We start from the raw sequence: 19,547 nt of genomic DNA on the forward strand, positions 1-19,547 counted from the left end.
CTTGGAAGCTGGGATCCACAAGCTTTCTCCACACCACAAGCCTCAAACAAACTTCCTGAAATTGTAACGCTTCCCGAGCAATCACAAATCTCTCCCACTAGGTTACCTACAAAAAGCGAGTGCACTCATGCAAATTTTTGCAGGAGGCTGCCATCTGAAAGCTGCTAAGAACCTGCAGGTGCAGCAGGGTCTCTGAGCTCCCCGGGCTGCTCCTGCGGCGTGGTTCCCTTACCAGGTTCTCGTTGGTGAGGCGGGTGATCTCATGCTGCAGGCTGGCTTCGATGCGGGCCTCGGGAGGCAGCTGCAGGTTCTGCGCCAGGAGCTGCTGCTGCCGGTTGTTTTCCTCCTTCAGACCCTGGATCTCACCCCGCAGCAGCTCCAGCTCATTCTCGTGGCTCTTCTTCTGGGACTGCAGCTGAGACTCCAGCAGCCTAAAGAGGTTGAGCAACAGCTGCGTGAACACACGTGGAAAGTTCCGTCCTCGGTTCTCAGAGGGAGTGGAAAGCTTTAGCTGCTGCTCAGGAACAATTAGCCATGGCTTGCAAAGGAACATGAAAAAGGCAGAGAACTCTTTAAACCCTTCAGTATGCCTTCTAATTAAATTAAGCTTACATGATCAAAAACTGGAGAGAAACTAATTGTGACACTGCTTTGCATTTCCTTTGTGATTGAACACATATATATGATGCCACCGAGAAGATGTGGTGAGGAATGTACTGCTAACTCTCCCCAGATTGTCTCCGCTTTTCAAAGGGGCTTTAAAGAGGTTTTAGCTCTAATCAAATCAAACCAAAGATGAAGAAGACAGTGTGTTCGCTTAAACTAGGACTGGGCAATATTAAAAAAGTAATATCTTTTTAGAGTTAACTCTGTTCAGACAGAAACCATTCGATTTCAGATGCACATAAATAATCTTTATTTTTACATTAAACCCACCATTTGCAGAGGGCTGTCATTAGTGCGGTGGAGGTTAACGACAGAACCAAGCTCGGGACTGGGATCGGGAGCTCTGTTTTAGCCTCACCGCTGACTCGCTCTTTCCCTTGGGCACGCCACGTCTCAAGTTCTTCCACGTGAAATGGGGATAAGTGCTGTGGGATCTACTCCTGCTTGAGACGCGCTGCCCAAGGCTCTGACTCACCGGCTCGTCCATCCACACACGCAGGAAAGGCCATTACCAGTGACTGCTAGTGTGCAATTAGACAATCTTTCAGGGTTTAAATATGCAGAAGGCAGACACATTTATTAGTAACTAGACTGCTCAAGCATGCAAGGGCAAATAGTCATTTACCTGCATTGCTCCTCCATTTAATATAAAGCTTCTTGTTTCTACAGCGCAAGGACAAGAAACAAGAGGCACAGAGCAAACACTCTCACACCCTGCGCTGCAAAACGCTTGCTCTAAGTTAGATCTCCCCGGGCTCACAAAACAACGTTAGGTGTAGAATTGGTTAGTACAAGAAAAGGAGAGACTTTAGTTAGTAGCATTCATTGCAAAATACCTCCTTCCGTAAGGTACCACTACCAAAAGTGTGTATTGAAGAAGAACAGCACTGCTGGTCTATGGAATTAGGAACCGTTTTGGAAGCCTGGGACACACATAGCACTAAAGATTACTTCTGCTTGTTGAGTATTTTGCATCTTACATTTGAATCTGGCAGGTAAGACATGGGAGAAGAACGTTCAATTTACCGAACCTGAGTCGCAACGAGGAGAGCAAGACCCAGAACTATTTGGAAGTTAAGAGTATGCTGAAGCTATTCAAACAATAGTTTTATTACTAAAATGATTCCACTTCTTCAGGCTGAAACGCTGTAAGGAACACGAATTTTGATACCTGACACCAAGGCAGTCAAAGCAGATACAGCTACAAAACTTTGCCAGTTGTGGAGCTTCTGGTATTTTACGGTCTATTTTTGTGCAAGTGTTTTTATGAATTATGTATTAGCTGTCGCCACCATCCTAACTTTTAAAATGATAAAACTGGACGAATAGAAAGGTTTGGGAACTAAGTCTGCGGAAACTTTAATTCATAACATTTGTGACAAATTTTGTTCTAACGGCTAAAGCAATAGGAGCACTGTAGCTGAAGCAAACCCAGAGCAAAGGGCAGGGTGAGCTAGGAAAGAAGATGTAGACGAAGAAAAGATAATTCTGAGAATCTGGTAACCTGTTGGCTTGTTTTAACCCTTCATAAACCAGCCAAAGTTCTCCGTCCTCATTCAGCATATGATAGTCCTGGGGAGATTGCCTTGCAAGGAAAGTTGTTAAAAAATACAAGAGAGATACGTGATGGTGATGACATGTAAGGACATTACACACTAAATCACAGTTACTAGAAAAGAGAAACAAACAGCGCTCTAGAACAACTTTGCAAGTTACTTCTCTTGTTTATACGTATATCTTCTTAATGACGAAATTCAGCTCTCTGTGTCAGCCCAACTGGCGACAGCATTTTGTGCTGGTACAGTAAGTGTGTTATGACAGACTATTGTGACAACCACTGGACAAAAAGTAAGAGCAGCACGGGGAATGGCGCCCAGTTTGAGCAACGTAGCAATTAAAGGCTAAGAAGATTAAATCCAGGAAGCTTGATTTTGTATTTCCTCACTGTTTTGTGATCCTTTCAAATATCGCATCGAGCAATTTTACTAATGAAATCAAGTTATAACTCGAACTACAAGTGTTCTCTAAGACTTCCATGAACGCAGTTAGTGAGTACGACACAGGCAGCACGTCACAGCGGCCCCCAACCGCCCGTAGATTCAATACAGAGAACTCGTACCTGTTTGTTTCCTTCAGTCCAATATACGCCTGTGCTATTTCTCCCTTGTCCTTCATCTTCTGTACATCCTCCAAGAGGATTGTAGAATCCGTCATGGTATTCTGGAACAAGAATGGTGATTTCCAGGGTAAATTTAACAACGTAATTGTTCTTGGAGTCTACGTTTTTGTCACTTTACCCACGTGGAACACTAATCCTTTAGTCTCTACATTATAATTGGTGTGGGTACCTGAGCAGGAGGTTGGTCCATAATTTCTATGTCCATTTGCTCTATCTTTTAAAATGAAAGCATGCAACACGGTCCAGGATCAGTCTGTCTAACAAGCAGCTACACGTTTACCTCTTTTCATTTGTTCATTTTGTAAAAGGAACAACATAAATGTCACAAAACGATGAATTAGCATTTTATTCCAAATCACCAGGAACGGCTAATACTAAAACTGAAGAAGCATAATTTTGCAAGCTTAATTCTATCAATATTTCTTAACCACAGCATTACATGTAGTCTTTCCAGTCTCACTAAGAAGATCCATTCCTCACTCCATATATTGAGGTATTCTGGCAAAGCAGGAAATAATTCACAAGGGCTTGAGAATTTTTAAGTTAGGTACCATCATCATCAAACACTGTTCCAGGTTTGAATGTTTGCATTGGCCCTTTTGCTTTTTCTTCAGTAAAACTGAAAATACTTCAAAGATGTTTCCAGTCACCCTGGCCCGTGGGGTCTGAGTCACGGCTGTGAAATAAGGACAGAGGAACCGCAGGCCTGTGATGAACAGAAGAGCTGGAATTCTGCCTTCCTGACAAACCAGCAGATGCTATTCTCCTGAGTCACATTTTGCACCGTGTTTACAATAACAACTCTGTGGATATAAATTTTGGAGTCCAGGTCTCTATGCCTGGCATGGCTTGTATTATCTAATGTGAAAACCAATATGAGATCCTCACAGAATTATGCCCAACATCCCTATGAGAACTTTGATTACTCTGCTCCTTATCTCCCCTGACCATCCATCAAGCTTCAGCAGTCTGAACAGATTTATTACTTCGTTGCTGATGGAAAGAAATGATAATCACTGTTACACCTTCAAGAATACCATACCTGCTGTAGCTCTAATACTGAACAGCCTTTATTTAGAGTCACTTCAGCTTCTCATACTCCTGAATACTAAACGCTCAACTACATTTTCTAATGAAACATTCAGCAGCTCCTATCTAACATCAACAGATCACAACTTGAGTCTGATCGTTTGCTGCATGGCAGTGGTAACAAACACTATAAAGTAAGGCAGTTTTTCATACCACATCCTTTTATTGAGCGTGTGAAATGTGGAAATTATGGATTTTGGAAGTGAGTAGAGACTTGATTCCTGAATCACAGCGCTGCTCTTACACTGCTAACACACTCAGCCAGACACACTGATCAAGCCAACCAGACCAATTCCTTAACCTTTCCTTTCAGGTTCCGGTTACCACAAACCAACAGCTCAAAATTGTTAAATCTGCTTGTTTTGAAATAACTTTTTCCCTTGTGCATATCAGGAAGATGAGGGCACGGGGGACATAGGATAATGAGGAAGGTTCTTCAATAACAGCAAAGTAAAGTGCAAGAACAACTTTAAATACGCGTAGGTTACTTATGAGAGGCATGAAAATGACAGCTCAAATATTGTTAAAGGTTTTTTCAGCATTTAAGAGTTCTGGTTTTTAAGTGTAGAAGAAAACGTGTACCTTATCCTCCTGGCCATCGAATTGGCAGGCAAGAAAGAAGAAAAACAGATGATTAAAGCAAGCTGTCTGCGCTCCCGCTGTCCAAGCCGAGCAGCAGAACCTATCTGCAAACTGGCTGCTCGCCATCCCACAGCTCACCTTCACACGGCCCTCACACTCACCGCTGCTGGAAAAACAACACTCGTATCCCACCACCGCTGAAAAGAAGTTATCAAAGGATTTTCTGTCCAAGTACTTATTTACAATGTCGTAAATATTACAGAACAAGGAGTTCTGTTTTCATGAAAATTAATCATTTTAAACGAGATATGCCCACCTTCATGCATCACAAACTTAATTTAGTTAGGACAAATATAACCGTACCTTAGCAGCAGCAAAGGGAAGCCAACACATCTCTTCCTTCCTTGCTGCAGCTATGAAACACCTGAGAGCTCCGTTCAATGGAAACGATTAGCTCCTGGATTTAGGTGACACCTTTTTGGGTTGAATGACTCTTATTTTCAAAGCTATTACTTCTCTAAGTGTCTCTCCAGAATTAGAGCTTTTTAGTAGATATGCATTTCAGTGGTTGTAATCTACTCTCCTCAACAAAACCACATAGCACCTATCGAGCAATAACATGGAGTTTATCTTTGTAGGTCATCTTTATGAAATGTTATTTATTTGCAGTCGTCTAGAGATTTAGAAGAAATTGTTCCTTGTACCTCCTACTGAACCATTAATTAAAAAGAAATCCTAAATACATTTTCCAGTCAAACTACATACTCACTGCAGAAACGATACCGCTGCAGACGACATTTGTTTCTGCATTGTTAAAGGAGTCTGGGGAGATCCCGGTCACATCACCCTGCCCGCCTGCTGTGACCAGGATGGCATCTTTATACGAATGCTGGTAGACAAACCCCAAATTGGTTCATTAATAGACTCTCCCAATCCAGATTGCTGCAATATGTGCACTAACAATGGATCATGGATTACACTTAGAAAGGCTTCCAAACCTTGACCACTTTTTTGTGCCTTTTGGCGCACGGTGTTAAATTAAAGTAGGCAGGTCAGTGATGGGGGCACCTCTACTGCACAGTGCGCCTGCTGAGCGCCATTTACCTTGGGCTGAATCGCCTCCTTCTGGCTCACGAGCTGGGACCTGAGGATGAGGACCTCTTCCTTGCGCACTTCGAGCTCCTCGCTTACTGAAGTGAGCTGGTCCAGGAGGACTCGGTAGGCGGGGGCCCCGGGAGCCGTCACCTCTGGAGAGCGCGTCTCTGTCAGGGCCTTCTGCAGCTCATTCAGCTCATTCTTCAGCTTTTTGTTCTCAGACTCCAGTTCTTGGCGCTGCAAGAAACAGGGACAGTTCTGTCACCCGGCAGCTTCCAACGTGCCTGTAAACCACAGGTACAAAACTAGGGATAGAAACAGTAAAAACGATGAGTAACTACAACAAATCAGTGTCTCCCGTACCCCTGGCCTCCTGGCTGCGAAGAATAGCGCCTGGGAGGATTTCACCAACAGGGCTAACTTCTTGTCTGAAGAGCAAAATCAGCACATATATGCATGAATCATACTGATCTAATGGGAAAAAAAAACTACCAATCTTTATTTCCTCTTATTCTCTTCTTCACAAAACAAACTTCACAAGGAATACTGGTCAGCAGGTTAAGAAGATTCTGCATCATTCAGTGATATTAGGAACTGTTTGTAGTTTTAGTGGTCCGAGGCATGGAACTCCCCCTGGTTCAGGGGCTCCTTTTATTCTGCAGCCACAGCCCCACATTCAACACCAAGAAGAACAACCCTACAATAATAAGATTGCTGGGGAATTTTTGTTCCAGTTTTTCCACAGAAGAGTTGGTGTCATTTGCTATGCCACCACATGCAATTGGTGACAACATTCTCACTGGAAAATAACAGAAACGTCCTTTGTAGAATTACCTTGAGCGACTCGTACTCCAACTCTGCACCTCTTATGGGAGGCCTTTCCTCCTCCTATGGAAGAACACAGATGAGTGTGAAAAATACAAACCCAATCCTTTCTGTTCTTTAATTTAGTTGAGGCAGGAAAAGGAGCTGAAATTATTTTCCTACAAAACTGGAAAATATCCTGGTAGTGCTGAGTGGTTTAGTTTGGATACTGGCATTGTCTCCTTTAATTTCCTTATGAATTTATGACTCACAATTCGTTAATATAAATAAAATAACGTATGAACCACACTGGTGCCACTGGTAACAAAACAGAGCAGGATGAATACCACGATGCTCGAGAAATTCACTGGTGCAAGAATAACAAGAAACAATTGCCAAAACCGTTTTCAGATTTTTATAAATACTTGAGGAGACCAAATCAGAGAAGAACTTCACACAAAATCTGCTAAACTTGTCTAATCCCCGTGCTTTGGTTTTGCATTCTGGTTGAAACCCTTCCTATTCTGCCTAAATGAACAATTACTCATTCTTTCCAATCAGTTCAGTAGAATTTTTATATTGATTTTAGCTTTGGTTTTGTTTCGATTTTAAGCCAAGTCCTAAGCACTTTTTGCTCTTGTTAAGTTCAACCAGAGGACCTTGGAAAACTAAATCACCAGCCCCAGGTGCAAAACTTGTTAAATAAAGCAAGTACTAGAGGAAGATAGTGATTTAGTGAAAGGCAGTCAGCATTCACACAGCTCCTGTTGCACAAGAAGGGACACGCTGCTGTCAGCATTCAGTCAGCAAGAAGGAGCCCACCTTGGCCTTAGCACGGAGAGCTTGTTCCTCCTTTCTGTCCAGCTCATCCTGCAGGGATTGCTTCTCTTGCTCCAGCTCCGTAACCCGCTTCTGCAGCTTGAGGAACAGAGACATGTCCAACGGGGCCTTTTTCTCACTTGGTTCCTGCTTTAGAAAGAACAGAAGGAGGTCAAGAAACATTCCCGTTCCACATGGCCAGGAAGCACAGCGGTGAGTAAAGACCGGGGAGAGAGGAACACGGGAACGTGACTTGATCCTGAGAGCTGACTATGGGCATCTAAAACATTTCATCAGCTGTCAAATGCTATTTTAAAAAGGATCTACTAGCATAAAGCATTTCTAAGCCTAGAGGCTAGCAAAAGAAAGCACTAGAGACTAGCTAGCAGCCAGGAGGTCTGTAATTAAGCATACCTTTGATTCTTACTTGTTTGGAGGGGGAAAGGAGAAAAAAAGTCCGTGGTTAGACTACCTGGAAACAACTGTAATACAGCCTTTTTTCATTTTAAATTATTTCTACAGCAAGTTCTTCAGCTACTAAGAAATCTCTCTGCTGATTTATAGGTTAATTTAGTGGGATGTGACATAAATAGGTATCAGAAGATATATTTTATGCCTTTTTCCCCATGCTATGTTAATAATGCAGCCTGTTCTGGGCCTAATTCACTGGCTTTCTCACTATTTTCTGGGTAAGGACAAGCATTTGTAATCTGAAAATGAGCGACTGTAGCAGACAAGCAAGCACGGCCATTTCCACTTCATCTCCTGGCACTGCTGAGAAGGCTCACAAACCACACCATCAGCTCGGAAGACCTTTGGGTTTTCTGGTTCGTATTGAGATGGACACTATTTTTAATGTAGCTTAGCATCATTAATCTATATCATTAGTCTAGAGTCAAACTGGAATTTGAAATCTTCAGGGGTTAAACAAATACAGATTTAATCTTCTCAGTGCTGTATTTATTCACAGTCCCGTGTGAGTTAATTGTTTTCATTTATATTCCAAGAACCAAAACTGGGTCTAGAACAGCAAATTCAGTAAGTCTATTTAGCCAAAGGAAAAGATGACATTTGGCTCATACGTGAAATGTAATCACGTGTCCTTCTCCTGATTATTCACGAATGCAGGAGCATCTTTCTGAGACAATTGTGCCAGGTGAAAAATGAGAGCGGGAAGGCAAATGATGAAAGAGTGCACACAGAGGATGTGGCAGCATCGACGTGTCGGGATATTTGCATCCATAGTAGAAAACCATTTTCTGCGGAGGCTTTTGAAACAGTAATGACAGCCTGCAGAAAGCGACTGCAGATAACCAACCCAGGCAACCGGAGGGAGAAAGAAAGGCTTGAAGCTGCACCACAAATGATCCAGGATTATTATTCGTTAGCTGAATCAAGAGAGTCATCTTTCTGAAAAATGTTAAAGGTCCTGGGATTTGCACGGCTGCACGTGCAAAGGGATGGTACATCCTCAGAGCTTTATTTGTCTCTATGAAACAGAGGAAAAATGAACCAACGTGAAGTTTCCATGTCTAACAGGAAACTCACTCCAAGCAGCTACTAAGGATGTGGGTAAGTGCTTCCCCACCGTTAATCCTTGACTGTACCGTACACAGACTTCTCAGCAAGTCTCACCGGTTTTCTCTGTTCCCACTTTGTGCTGAAAAGGCAAATGTGCTTACAAACACTGGCAAGTAAATGTTGCACAGATGCGAAGGACCTGGGCAGCCAAGTATCTGGTCTATGTTTACTGTTCCACAGAAGAATTCAAAGCACCCTTTCCTTTTTACACAGGGCCACAACTAAGCAGAGAATGAGTTGTTTTCAAAATAGGAGTGGAACAAGCTGGACTGAAGCATTAGATATCTCAGTATAAGATCATGGTGTTCACAAGCACGTATGAAAAAAGATAGGAATGAATGCAACCATTGATCAAGGAAAAGTTGTGGGGGGTTTTTAACATTACCTCCGTCCTCACTGGTAAGTCTTCTGCTTCTGTGATCTCAGAGCTAAAAGTATATTCAGATTCATTGCTACTGTGAGTTGAATCCGTTCTTTTGTGTCCAGGCTTGGGGACGCTCTGGAGTGCAAATGAAACAGATCAATACCACTGTACGGTTCTCCCTCTGACTGTCTCATCACAACCTGTAATTTAGCTTTTGATAGCTTGCAACGTTTGGTGTTATTTCACAGCTATCAGAATTTATAAGACAAGATTTTTTTCATTCTGATCTCTCATGTCACCTAAAGCTGAGGAGATGTAGTTCCAATCAGATCTATGGAGACAGGTCGGATCCTGCACCATCCAGTATTGCTGCAGGAACCAGAATCGAGCAACACCACAGCATTTTGTGGGCAAGAAAACGCTCGGTTCACAGGAGGCACCAGCAGCAATTCTCTAACTTGCCAGATATTGTATTGAGAAATATCTTTTCTTCCTGCCACATACTATATTAATAGAACTACTTCAAATTTAACATTGCATGGATGAGGTACAAATAACTCTGGCACACACAAATAACTTCAGGACAGAACAGGGCTGGACAGCACATGTCTCACACCACTAGCAAAGCCACATAGATGCTGATCTAATTAATCAACATTTTAACAGACAAATTCTCTTTTCAGGTACAGGTCACCACCACACAGCTGACAGCAGAATCAGTTTCTCACTTAGACCACGAGATGCTGCCTAAACACGTTTGTGAACAGCTTTGGATTTCCAGATGTTTAGCCACTTACCACCATTAAGTTCATTTCATCCTTGAGATCGTCATAGCGCTCCTCTAGACGGCTGAACTCATTCAGGAGGTTCTGGTACCGTAACCGCTCATCATTCAGGTCTAGCTCCAGCTGCTTTGTCTCCTCCACTAGCTTCTTCTCCATCGTCTCTGCCATGAAGCAAGGAATCCCAAATGAGAACCCCAGCTCTGCCTACCAGGCGGTGCAGCCATCCTGGAGGCACAGGTGTGTGTCTGCACCAGGAACGCAGATGGTGAAACAGTCTGTCTGAAGCTGGTGTGTGGTATTAGTGCTTCTGGGCAAACATTAAGCCGAACACATGAAGGACCAAAGCACTATTGTGGTGACCACAGAAGGGTTCCCTCCATCCAATTAGTTACTCTGCTAATACCTTGCATTAGCAGTTCCAGCAGGAGGAAGAAGGGGCACTAGCGCAGTGCTGCATTATGTGAAAAGCAAAATGTGAGATGCTTTACATCTCAAGCACATGGACCCTTCCCATCGCAGCTGCTTCCATCACAGCCTCCACATCTAGAGTTACACTCCCCTTGCTTTTTAAAAGTAAACCACTTGGTAGCAGTCACTGTCACCAAAAAGACCCTCAGATCTTTGGGACTTCATGGAAACTCAAACAGTAAATAATTCTAATGCATGTGAGTTCTTAAAACAAACACACGAAACCATTAAACTAAAAAGGAATGCAAACTAAGGCAAATCAGCCCAATCTATGCAGTAGAATGTTGCTTTACAAGGTAACATGAAGTTGAAACCCCAACCTGTTATTTCCCTCGCCTGGTCATGGATGCGGCGGTTCAGCTCCTCCTTTTCTGTCTTCAGTAACGTGTTCTGCTCTTTCAGCTCCGATACCAGCTACACAGATAACGAAATATTCGGCTCAGAATGCAGTTCATCTTTCAGCAGTAGCTCTAACAGCAGCTGCATCCTTCTTGTAAGAGTTCAAATACTTCAACTTTTCCACAGAGAATGAATTCAGTGAATTGTTATGACATTTTCATTTCCCAATTACACATCTTAAACATGTCCCACTGCAGATTCCCCCGGACGTTCTGCACCCCATTGCTCATTAGATGCCAAAACTACCTTGAACCACGCCACTGCACCACAATAGTTTTCAGTAACATCCTAAAGGTGTAATTTATTCCTTAAAATAGAAATATTCCTAAAATCAGAAGACATTTGGTACTTCTGTTGTATATTCCATTGAGCTGGCTAACACCATAATCTAACATTTTGCCTCTGCCCAAAAGTTGGGCCACTTCAACTGCTCCCAGCTTTGCCACTTCCTCAGTTGTCTCTGATTATGATTACCACGCCTTCCCTTTGCTTAATCAATTAATAATTTTGCTTATGATCTTGAAATGTGTCACTGCAGAATCACCTAATGCTGGAAAGGCTCTTCCAATATTCAAATCCTGCACTGTTATCAGCAAGTGATCTTGGCAGGAAAGAACCAGTTTCATATGTTCACAGTTCAAGCAAAGATAAGGGGTTAGTCAAAACCTGTTGGACTAGACTGTGCACACACACATGTTCAGTAGGCTCCTTGTTTAAATAAAGTAGGGTATAAGCAGGTTCCTGTGTATGGGACAGATTTCTGATATCTATGTAGGTACAACGATCTCATTTTCTGAAAGCCCTACCTCTGACTAATTGAGAAAGCTTAAGTATTTGGATTTGCAAATACTTTCTATATCAAAATCTAAACAGATTGAATACATATATTTACATACAATATACAGATTTAGTATATTTTTCTACCACAGGTGGAGTTATTTGGGTATCAAGTCTATTTAGGATTGTACAGGTATAACACTGCTTAAAAACACTGTAGAAATATCAGCCACACAACTGAAGCAGTTAAGTCTGGGCAAAAGCTGAGTGGGCACCAGGCCCCTACGAACCTCCTGATGCAGCTGAGACTGCACACTTGCCTGCTCGGTTTCGTGTTTGTATTTGTCTGCCCATTCCTCGATGGTCTTCTTCTCAGCCTGAGTCTGGTGCAGCTCCTTCCGGAGCTTGGTGATCTCGTCCTGAAGGCTGAGGACACGGTTGGTGGCGTTTTTAGCCTCCTCCTCGCTCATCCGAAGCCTCTCCACATCGCTCCGCAGCTTCTCTGTCTCCGTACTGTACGTGATCTCCAGGCTGCTCATCTTCTCCAGCAGAGATTTGTATTCTTTGTTCTTTGCAAAACACAACACAAACATAGCAGCTGCTGGAGAAGTTCTGCTTTAAGGGAGCCTTCTAGTTCCCTATAGAATATACCCAGCCATGGGAGCAAAAAGCAGCTTCCTCATTTCGAAAACATTTTGGTCTGTTTTTGCAGAATTGCCTAACAAGATGACAGAACAGTGCAGCCTCTTAGCCTACACATTAACATCCCAAACTCAAATCAGACAGGGAGCCCATACATATCGAGCACCATCACCTCACCTTCCCCTCAAACAGAGCAAGTGACGTGCTGCAGTGAAACACTGACATTAAGGGAGGAGATGTTTTCTCTCCATGCTGCTGAGAGACACAAATGGATGCTTTACTGTTTCGGTTCTGCTGTGGCCTCCCTCTCCCTTCTATTAATGTTCTTCAGCAGAAAAGAGAACTGATCCTTACCATGAAAATTCAGTGCATTCTTCTGTGAATGCCCACAGTGCTACTGAGAAAGGTAACACAAGATTCCTAAACCTTTCCTCTGAGGCCAGGGAGCTTTTACCTGCTCATCAATTTTCCGCTGCAGCTGCATGATCTTGTTCTCCAAGCCAATGTGAAGCTTCTTGTAGCGTTCTACGGAGCGGGCCTCTATCTTCAGTTTCTTTAGCTCCCTCTTGGCCATCATGCGCCGGTAGCAGCATTGCAGGTAAACAATGGCCTTCAAGGTCCTGCCGTAGCGCAGGCGAGCCAGCCAGCCTCTGACGTGCTTCTGAATAATAACAGACTTGTGCTCCCGAAGCATCTACGGGAGGGAAAAACACCATTAGAGCTGCAAACCTCACCTGCGCACTTCAACAGACTCCATAATGACAGGTGCAAAGACGATGTACACACAGACACCCCAGCCTGAACAGAGAAACTTCGGCTGAGGAGGAACAGGAAATTAATATGGGATTCATTTAAACAAAAAAGCAGAGGGAAAGATGGGAATAAGGAAGACGACAGGGAATAAAATGAAAAGGAACCAGAAGGAAAAACATGGAAAGCGAGAACTGGACATGCACGGAAGAACCAGGCATTCCTCTGTGTTGATGTCAGAGCCAAGCTAATTACAAAAATACATGGTACCTGTTGGCAAGATTACAATACAATCCTTCTTTCTTTTACTGAACCTTTTATCTTGAAACATCTTAGATTCATTGACTTATGCTGCATAGGATTAATCAATACAAAGTTTGAAATGACCACACTTGATGTGCGATGCCACAAGTACACACTAGAACCCAGAGTAAATTCTTACAAGCAGCAGCCGTAGTCTGTCTGCCCAAACCACGAGTTCCAGTCAAGCTAATGAAAACCAGTCAGGATGTGAGCAACCTTCACCAGTGTTAGCCAGAAACTGCCACCACAGAGAGTCTGCTCTTGGCGTCGGATCCTTCACCCACTGATTCGGTCAGAGATCCCTGCGATCCCACAGACCACAGCTACGCGTGGGGAGCCCGCACAAACCCACAAGGCTTCCAGCACCCTGAGAACTTCAGAGTCCGCTTAATGAAGCTTCTGCAAGTTAAAGAGTTCATTCTAACGAACAAAACTATTCAAGACTTCATGTTTCTTCTTGGATTTGATAGTCTATGCGGTTCACACTCTTGCACTGATTCACCACAAAGCTGATACGACAAACTAGCAGGGTCACAACAATTTTATTTTCTTTTATTCTTCTTAGCAAATGAACTGTGTTAGAAGGGTTACATTTCCAGATCAATGGATTTAAAAGGTTCACTGGCAAAGCAGCAAGATTATAAGACACACAGACTTTCTCCCTTAGCATTTATTTCTAAAGAAAAACTGAGGCTTGAAATACCAGCACTGGGTTAAATAGCGCAGGGAGGTAAGGAAATAGCTCTCAAGGTCAAAAGGCAAAGTCCTTCTGACGGCGCGTCACGCAGCGAGCTCTCCTGCCGGTCTCACGCGTTCCCCGGAACAGCCCTTCGGGGCACCCGCGGGTGTCGAACGGCTCCAACACCACCAGCTCTCAACAACGTTTTCACTCCAGCCTGAAAGCAACAAATACCTCCATGGTGCAGGGATGGTCCTCATCTGCCAGCGAATTCTCACACCCATGCAGTCCAGTGAGGAAACGGGCCACTCCAGCACAAGGTGAGGGTATCAGAAAAGGTACCTGATTTACCAGGTATTTCCCAGGAGAGCTTATATAAAAAGCTGTGGAGGAACTAAACTCCTTGTAAAGCTGAGCAGCACACTGCAATGTCTCGGGCAGCAGCTTTCCCCAGGATGTGTGAAACAGATGATTCAACCATTCTAAATTCCTTGTAGCAGCCACGTGACTGCAACCCATGCCCTCTCTTCCAACAACAACAACAGGGACCTTTCACAATCCTAAGGAGCAACACGTGTACGTATGGCACCGACAGGGTCACGGCTCAGCCCAAGCGTGCTGTCACACGGCAACCTCTCGGTTTCACTCATTTGCAACCACCACGAGCTTCAGAACACCCCTGTTTACCCGGCCATCGCATGCAAAGCCCGTGCTGCTCTCTCTGGCCATTCCTGTACCTCAGCTTTAATACCATTCCACCTTAGGAAGACAGGGCAACACAGCACCCGCAGGCGCGGTGTCAGAGCTCCACGTGGCGCTGCGCTGAGCAATTCGCTGCTCGAGGGGGACGACAGGTGAGTCTGGCCGCTCCTTCGGGGACCCCTCCAGAAACCCGCCGTCCACTCAGACGGAACAGAACAGGGCTATAAAACTCTGGGCTCCAGGACACAGGGGTGTGTGTCACTCGCACGACCAACTTCAGGCACACAGAATCACTTCCCATTTTCCTAAGGACAGCTTTTTGTCCACCTATTGCTGTGAGCCACGTTTGACTTCGTCACATCTGTCGGATCACTGCTAAAAACACCTTACATAGTCTCACAACCTAAACCACGGCTTGTGATCATGAAAACGCTAAGAATTCCAATACAAAGGCAAGTCAATACCTGCACAAAAGAACGGCCAAGTCAAGCACGGGGGTCTTAGTATTTACAGGTTCTTATCAGGGATTACTCCTTCTCAAGCTTTCTGGTCAGTATATATTAGAATGCTGTCATTTAGACAAATTCACACGTGACTGTGTAATACAAATTGAAAATTACAGAAACTTCAAACATAAAAGAGAAACATATAGAACATAAGCATCAGTTTGCTTTTGGTGAGATGCCTTCAACACCTACCTGTTTAGGAAAGAAAAAACCCATAAAACAACCAACCAATCACCCCAAACCAACTCTTTTTTCCAGCTAATTTTTCAGTGAAACAGAGGCTGACGTTTGAGCCCAGTTAAAACAATTAATGTAGAAAAATGTGCCGTGAAACATGTTGGCATTTTGTAGACCAAACATCTGAATCATTATTCTCTTCCCAGCCCTGTAACCACTGAAGAAAAACTTCTAATTTCACAACTGAACTTCTATTTTTTATCAAAGATAATCAGGAAAATATCAATTATCAATATCTCAAGGCCAGGGTTATACCAACTTCTCTCTAAAACAAAACCAACATCAATAAATTTAAAACCAGACAAATCTAAGTTTTAATCTCCTATTTTTGTGACTACCTCTTTGCTAACATTAAACTCCTCCAGTATATTCCATCAGCCATTTCAGAATCACTGAAATTAGGGATGGAATAGCTACAGCAGTGCATCCCATATGGATACTGATGTGAGCAATACTGGACTCATGGAGGCACATTCACAAAGGCCATTTTCAGTATTTATTTTAAGTGCCTCGACATTCTTCTATAGAACAGATGGAGAATTCTTCTCAAGAGAAATGCTGTAAACCCCTGTCAGGTTCTCCACGGACTGCACGGAAAGTCTGGGTACATCCATATTAGACGGCAACGCCAATGTCTCTAAAACGACAAGTTCATTGACTGCAGCATCCGATCTTTCTCATTTCCAGGTGCTGTCCTTCAGTCCATGCGGTGACATTTTGTTTGTGCATTACGTGTAACACACGCACACAAACATTTCGTATTCCCAAGGGGATCCCGCAGAGCAGCTCTGCTGTGAAGGTATGTGGAAATAAAGCTTGCCTTACGTAAAACATGCTGATTTCTTACCATTTGGTACTTGTTCCTGGCCATGTAACCTCTTAGGAGAGCCTGAAGAGCAATGGTAGCATCTCGCATGCGTTGGTATCTTTTGCGGACCACATACATGCGCTGGAACTTCTGGATGGTGATGGCAGCCCGTGTTCTCCGCAGGAACTTGGCATAGCTGAGCAAGAAGATTACAAATAACACCTGTCGTTATTTTTCAGTGCGTGAACGCTATTTTTTTACATCCTATAACTTTATCCTCTCTCTCAAGAGCCACGTTTTCTACTTCGGTTTCTTCCTAATGTCGTCAGTGATAGAGCGTATTGACTTGCTATTCTACCGTACGGCGGTACAACAGAACGGCAAATTAACAGCAACCTTGCAAGGTTTTACATGGAAATGTTGCCATTTCCTCTGAGAACTGCACTACGGAACCAACAAGATAAAGTCAGCTTAATTTCTCATCACCTTTTCTCCAGCTTTAAAGCTATTTCCTCTATAGCACCTTCCAGAGCTCCTCTCCTACCCTCAACCTGTAGAAAACGGTTGCTCATTCTTGGCCCCCTCAGCAAGACAGTCACAAAGCATCTCTGATTCCTACGGTCTTCATAACCACCTGATCTCTGAATGATCCCACCTGCACTCCCACACACTTCCCTCTGGCTCTTTCACGGCCATTCCTCCGAAGTCAATCCACACCAATGGCTGATGGGGAATGGCTTCTCCAGCAGGACAGACAGACCAGCCGGGAGGACACATGGAACCTGAGCAACAAGGACTCAGCCCAGAGTCCCGCTCTACCTCACCTGCAATGTCTCCTAGCACCACCTGTACTCTGTTCCTGCGGCCGACCTGCCGTTCTAAGCATCCCACAGCCAAGGACAGACACACTCATTATATTCTATTTCCTTCATTTCCCTGGAAAATTATTTCCTCTCAGCTAGCACAGGAAGGAGAGAACAAACGTATCACATTTCAATGTCCTACTTAAAGGGATGTGAATTGAGGTTAGTGGGGGTTTTCCCACGAGCATCGCTTACCATCGTGCCTGGTACCCTCTGACATGTCTCTGAATGGCGATGGCAGCCTTCCTCATACGCACGTACTTCTTTCGCATCAGCCAGCCTCGGATCGTCTTTTGGATGCGAATACAGGCAGCTCTCAACTTATCTGCCCTTATTTTTTCCAGATAGGCTACTTGACCAGCCCGGAAAAATATTTTTGTCTTACCAAACTGGTACTTATCCTTGTCCTATTTTCAGAGGTAAAAAGAGGATCAGTTACAGCATTAAATGTTAGTGGATAAAAAAGGCACAAAGGGCTAAATGAAAATAGAGTTAGTAAAGAGGTAATATTATCTGTGTAAGATTTCAAGTAAAACTAGACTTAAATTAAGTAGTAGAGTATTTTCTCCGTATGGTTCTCTTAACGAATTAATGCGATAGGCCACAAAAGCATGGCCTAAAGGAAAAACACGAGATTTTTGCTTAGACAAGAATTAGAAGAGATGTGCAAGGCTCCAGGAGGTGACAAAGGGCTCAAGGATAAAGTGGTACCTGCAATGCACGTGCACCATTTCCTGCTTAAATTGCAGATGACCCCTCTGAACGGTCCAATTCAACCACATAACACAGTACAAACGAAACAGCTGGGGCTTCAAACACGTGCGTGTCCTTCACCGCGTGAGGACTAACCCAGGACAACGCATCTCCCTGCTGCTCAAACAGCTGAAACTTCGGAACTAAACCACAAGGAGAATCATGTCCTCCCCCTCTAGGCCGCAGTACTCCTTGGGGGAAAAACTGAGAATATGCAAAGCTACATTGAAATAATTAATTTTGTTGATTGATGTTGAGTTAAAAGGAACAGCAGTCCGAGAGATACAGCTTAGGATACACTTAACACTATAAATACAGACATATGCATGTAAATGAAAAGGTTTTAGTTAAGTCCACCCAGTGACACAGAATTCAAAGAGCTGAGTCCCAGCCTGCCTGCACAGTGTTTGTTTTGTTTCCATAAACATGCCAGCATTGGCATTGCAGCTCAGCAAGGTAGGCGTGCTTGCTTTTGTATCTTCAGTAAGCTTTGTCTCTTTCTCTCCCCACTGACACTTCTCAGTTAACCTCCTTCTACCGAGAGCTGCCTGGAACTGCCTCCTTGGAGCCCACCTGCCCTCCATCCTCCAGCGGTCCTTAAGAAACGCCCAGAACCTCCTGGGCTGGATCACAGCCCGGGCACGCGGGATGCAGCTGGGGCGGGAAGGAAAGCAGGGAGATGCAGGGGTATGGGGACAACCACGGTGCTAAGCAGGGAGAAAGTGTCACAAGCACAACAGGAGTGAAAAAGGTTGACTGGGGCACAGGAGCCGAGGGGAGCAGTGTGAAAGACACAAATACATTCCCAGACAGAAACGCCTCCACGTTAGAAAACTGCCAGATAAATGCATCTTACTTAAGGTGTGGTTAATACATCTTGCCCTTAAGCAAGATAAGGTTCACCCTTAACCCGCCCACGCTGAAAATCACTGTCTTCCGTTCCTGCGATATACCAGGAAATTCTACAGTTTAGTGCAGGGGTGTCAAGCTCATTTTCACCGGGGGCCACATCAGCCTCGCGGTTGCCTTCAAAGGGCCAAATATGATTATAGGACTGCACAATCAGGATTAGTTACATCTATACAGTCCTAAAATGACATTCGGCCCCTTGAAGGCAACCGCGAGGCTGATGTGGCCCCCGGTGAAAATGAGCTTGACACTCCAGGTTTACTGGTTCAGTATTTTGTAGAAGTACGTAAGGGAACCTTTTACTCCCTTCAGATTCCAGATACTCTCAGCACTAAGTCTAGTACCAGAATCAGCTTCTCCAGGACATTTTTACACGTCTGCTTTCGGTCGCTAAGGACATCTCTCTGCTTCATCAGAACACGGTAACGGCTGAAGAACTCTTGGTACGTCCACCTGTCCCAAAGACAGAGGCAGTGTCAGTCTCAGCAATGAATAATTGTCTTAAAAAAAGGAACTGCAGCTGAAATAATCTAAAGAGCAGCAAACACACCTGGAGGGGAAGCCAGCTGCACTGATTCGGATGGTCTCCAGGACACCACAAGCTCTCAGCTGCTGCACTGCCCGCTTTTCATCAAACCTGTGTAGGAATAAAAAGAACCTGTGGGTGCAGGGCTAGTTTTGCACCACATGGGACCCCTGGCCCTGCGCACACCCAGGACAGGAGTGGCGAGGAAGGGGAGCGGGGGTGCGATGCGCTGGGTGGTTAACAGGTCCAGCCGGTGCTCCT

At 44.2% G+C, this 19,547-nt stretch overlaps 1 protein-coding gene across 9 annotated transcripts in view; it reads right to left on the minus strand.

The window, feature by feature from the left end:
* The window catches only part of MYO5A (myosin VA), a 78,869-nt gene that overhangs the window by 12,866 nt on the left and 46,456 nt on the right, over positions 1-19,547 (minus strand). For 3 of the 9 annotated variants that reach the window (XM_071814121.1, XM_071814117.1, XM_071814115.1), the window contains exons 17-31: positions 19,311-19,397; positions 19,105-19,213; positions 17,294-17,505; positions 16,275-16,431; positions 12,705-12,944; positions 11,929-12,177; positions 10,753-10,846; positions 9,977-10,125; positions 9,201-9,314; positions 7,238-7,384; positions 6,446-6,499; positions 5,621-5,848; positions 2,786-2,886; positions 2,171-2,251; positions 233-431 (exon numbers count right to left, since the gene is read on the minus strand). In XM_071814121.1, the coding sequence (XP_071670222.1) occupies positions 233-431; positions 2,171-2,251; positions 2,786-2,886; positions 5,621-5,848; positions 6,446-6,499; positions 7,238-7,384; positions 9,201-9,314; positions 9,977-10,125; positions 10,753-10,846; positions 11,929-12,177; positions 12,705-12,944; positions 16,275-16,431; positions 17,294-17,505; positions 19,105-19,213; positions 19,311-19,397 (2,221 nt within the window). The remainder of the gene's footprint in view (positions 1-232; positions 432-2,170; positions 2,252-2,785; positions 2,887-5,620; positions 5,849-6,445; positions 6,500-7,237; positions 7,385-9,200; positions 9,315-9,976; positions 10,126-10,752; positions 10,847-11,928; positions 12,178-12,704; positions 12,945-16,274; positions 16,432-17,293; positions 17,506-19,104; positions 19,214-19,310; positions 19,398-19,547) is intronic. The other 6 variants (XM_071814118.1, XM_071814116.1, XM_071814123.1 and 3 more) reach the window with 3 other exon arrangements.

Source organism: Patagioenas fasciata, chromosome 12 (assembly GCF_037038585.1).
Source record: "Patagioenas fasciata isolate bPatFas1 chromosome 12, bPatFas1.hap1, whole genome shotgun sequence".
NCBI classification, from domain to species: Eukaryota; Metazoa; Chordata; class Aves; order Columbiformes; family Columbidae; genus Patagioenas; species Patagioenas fasciata.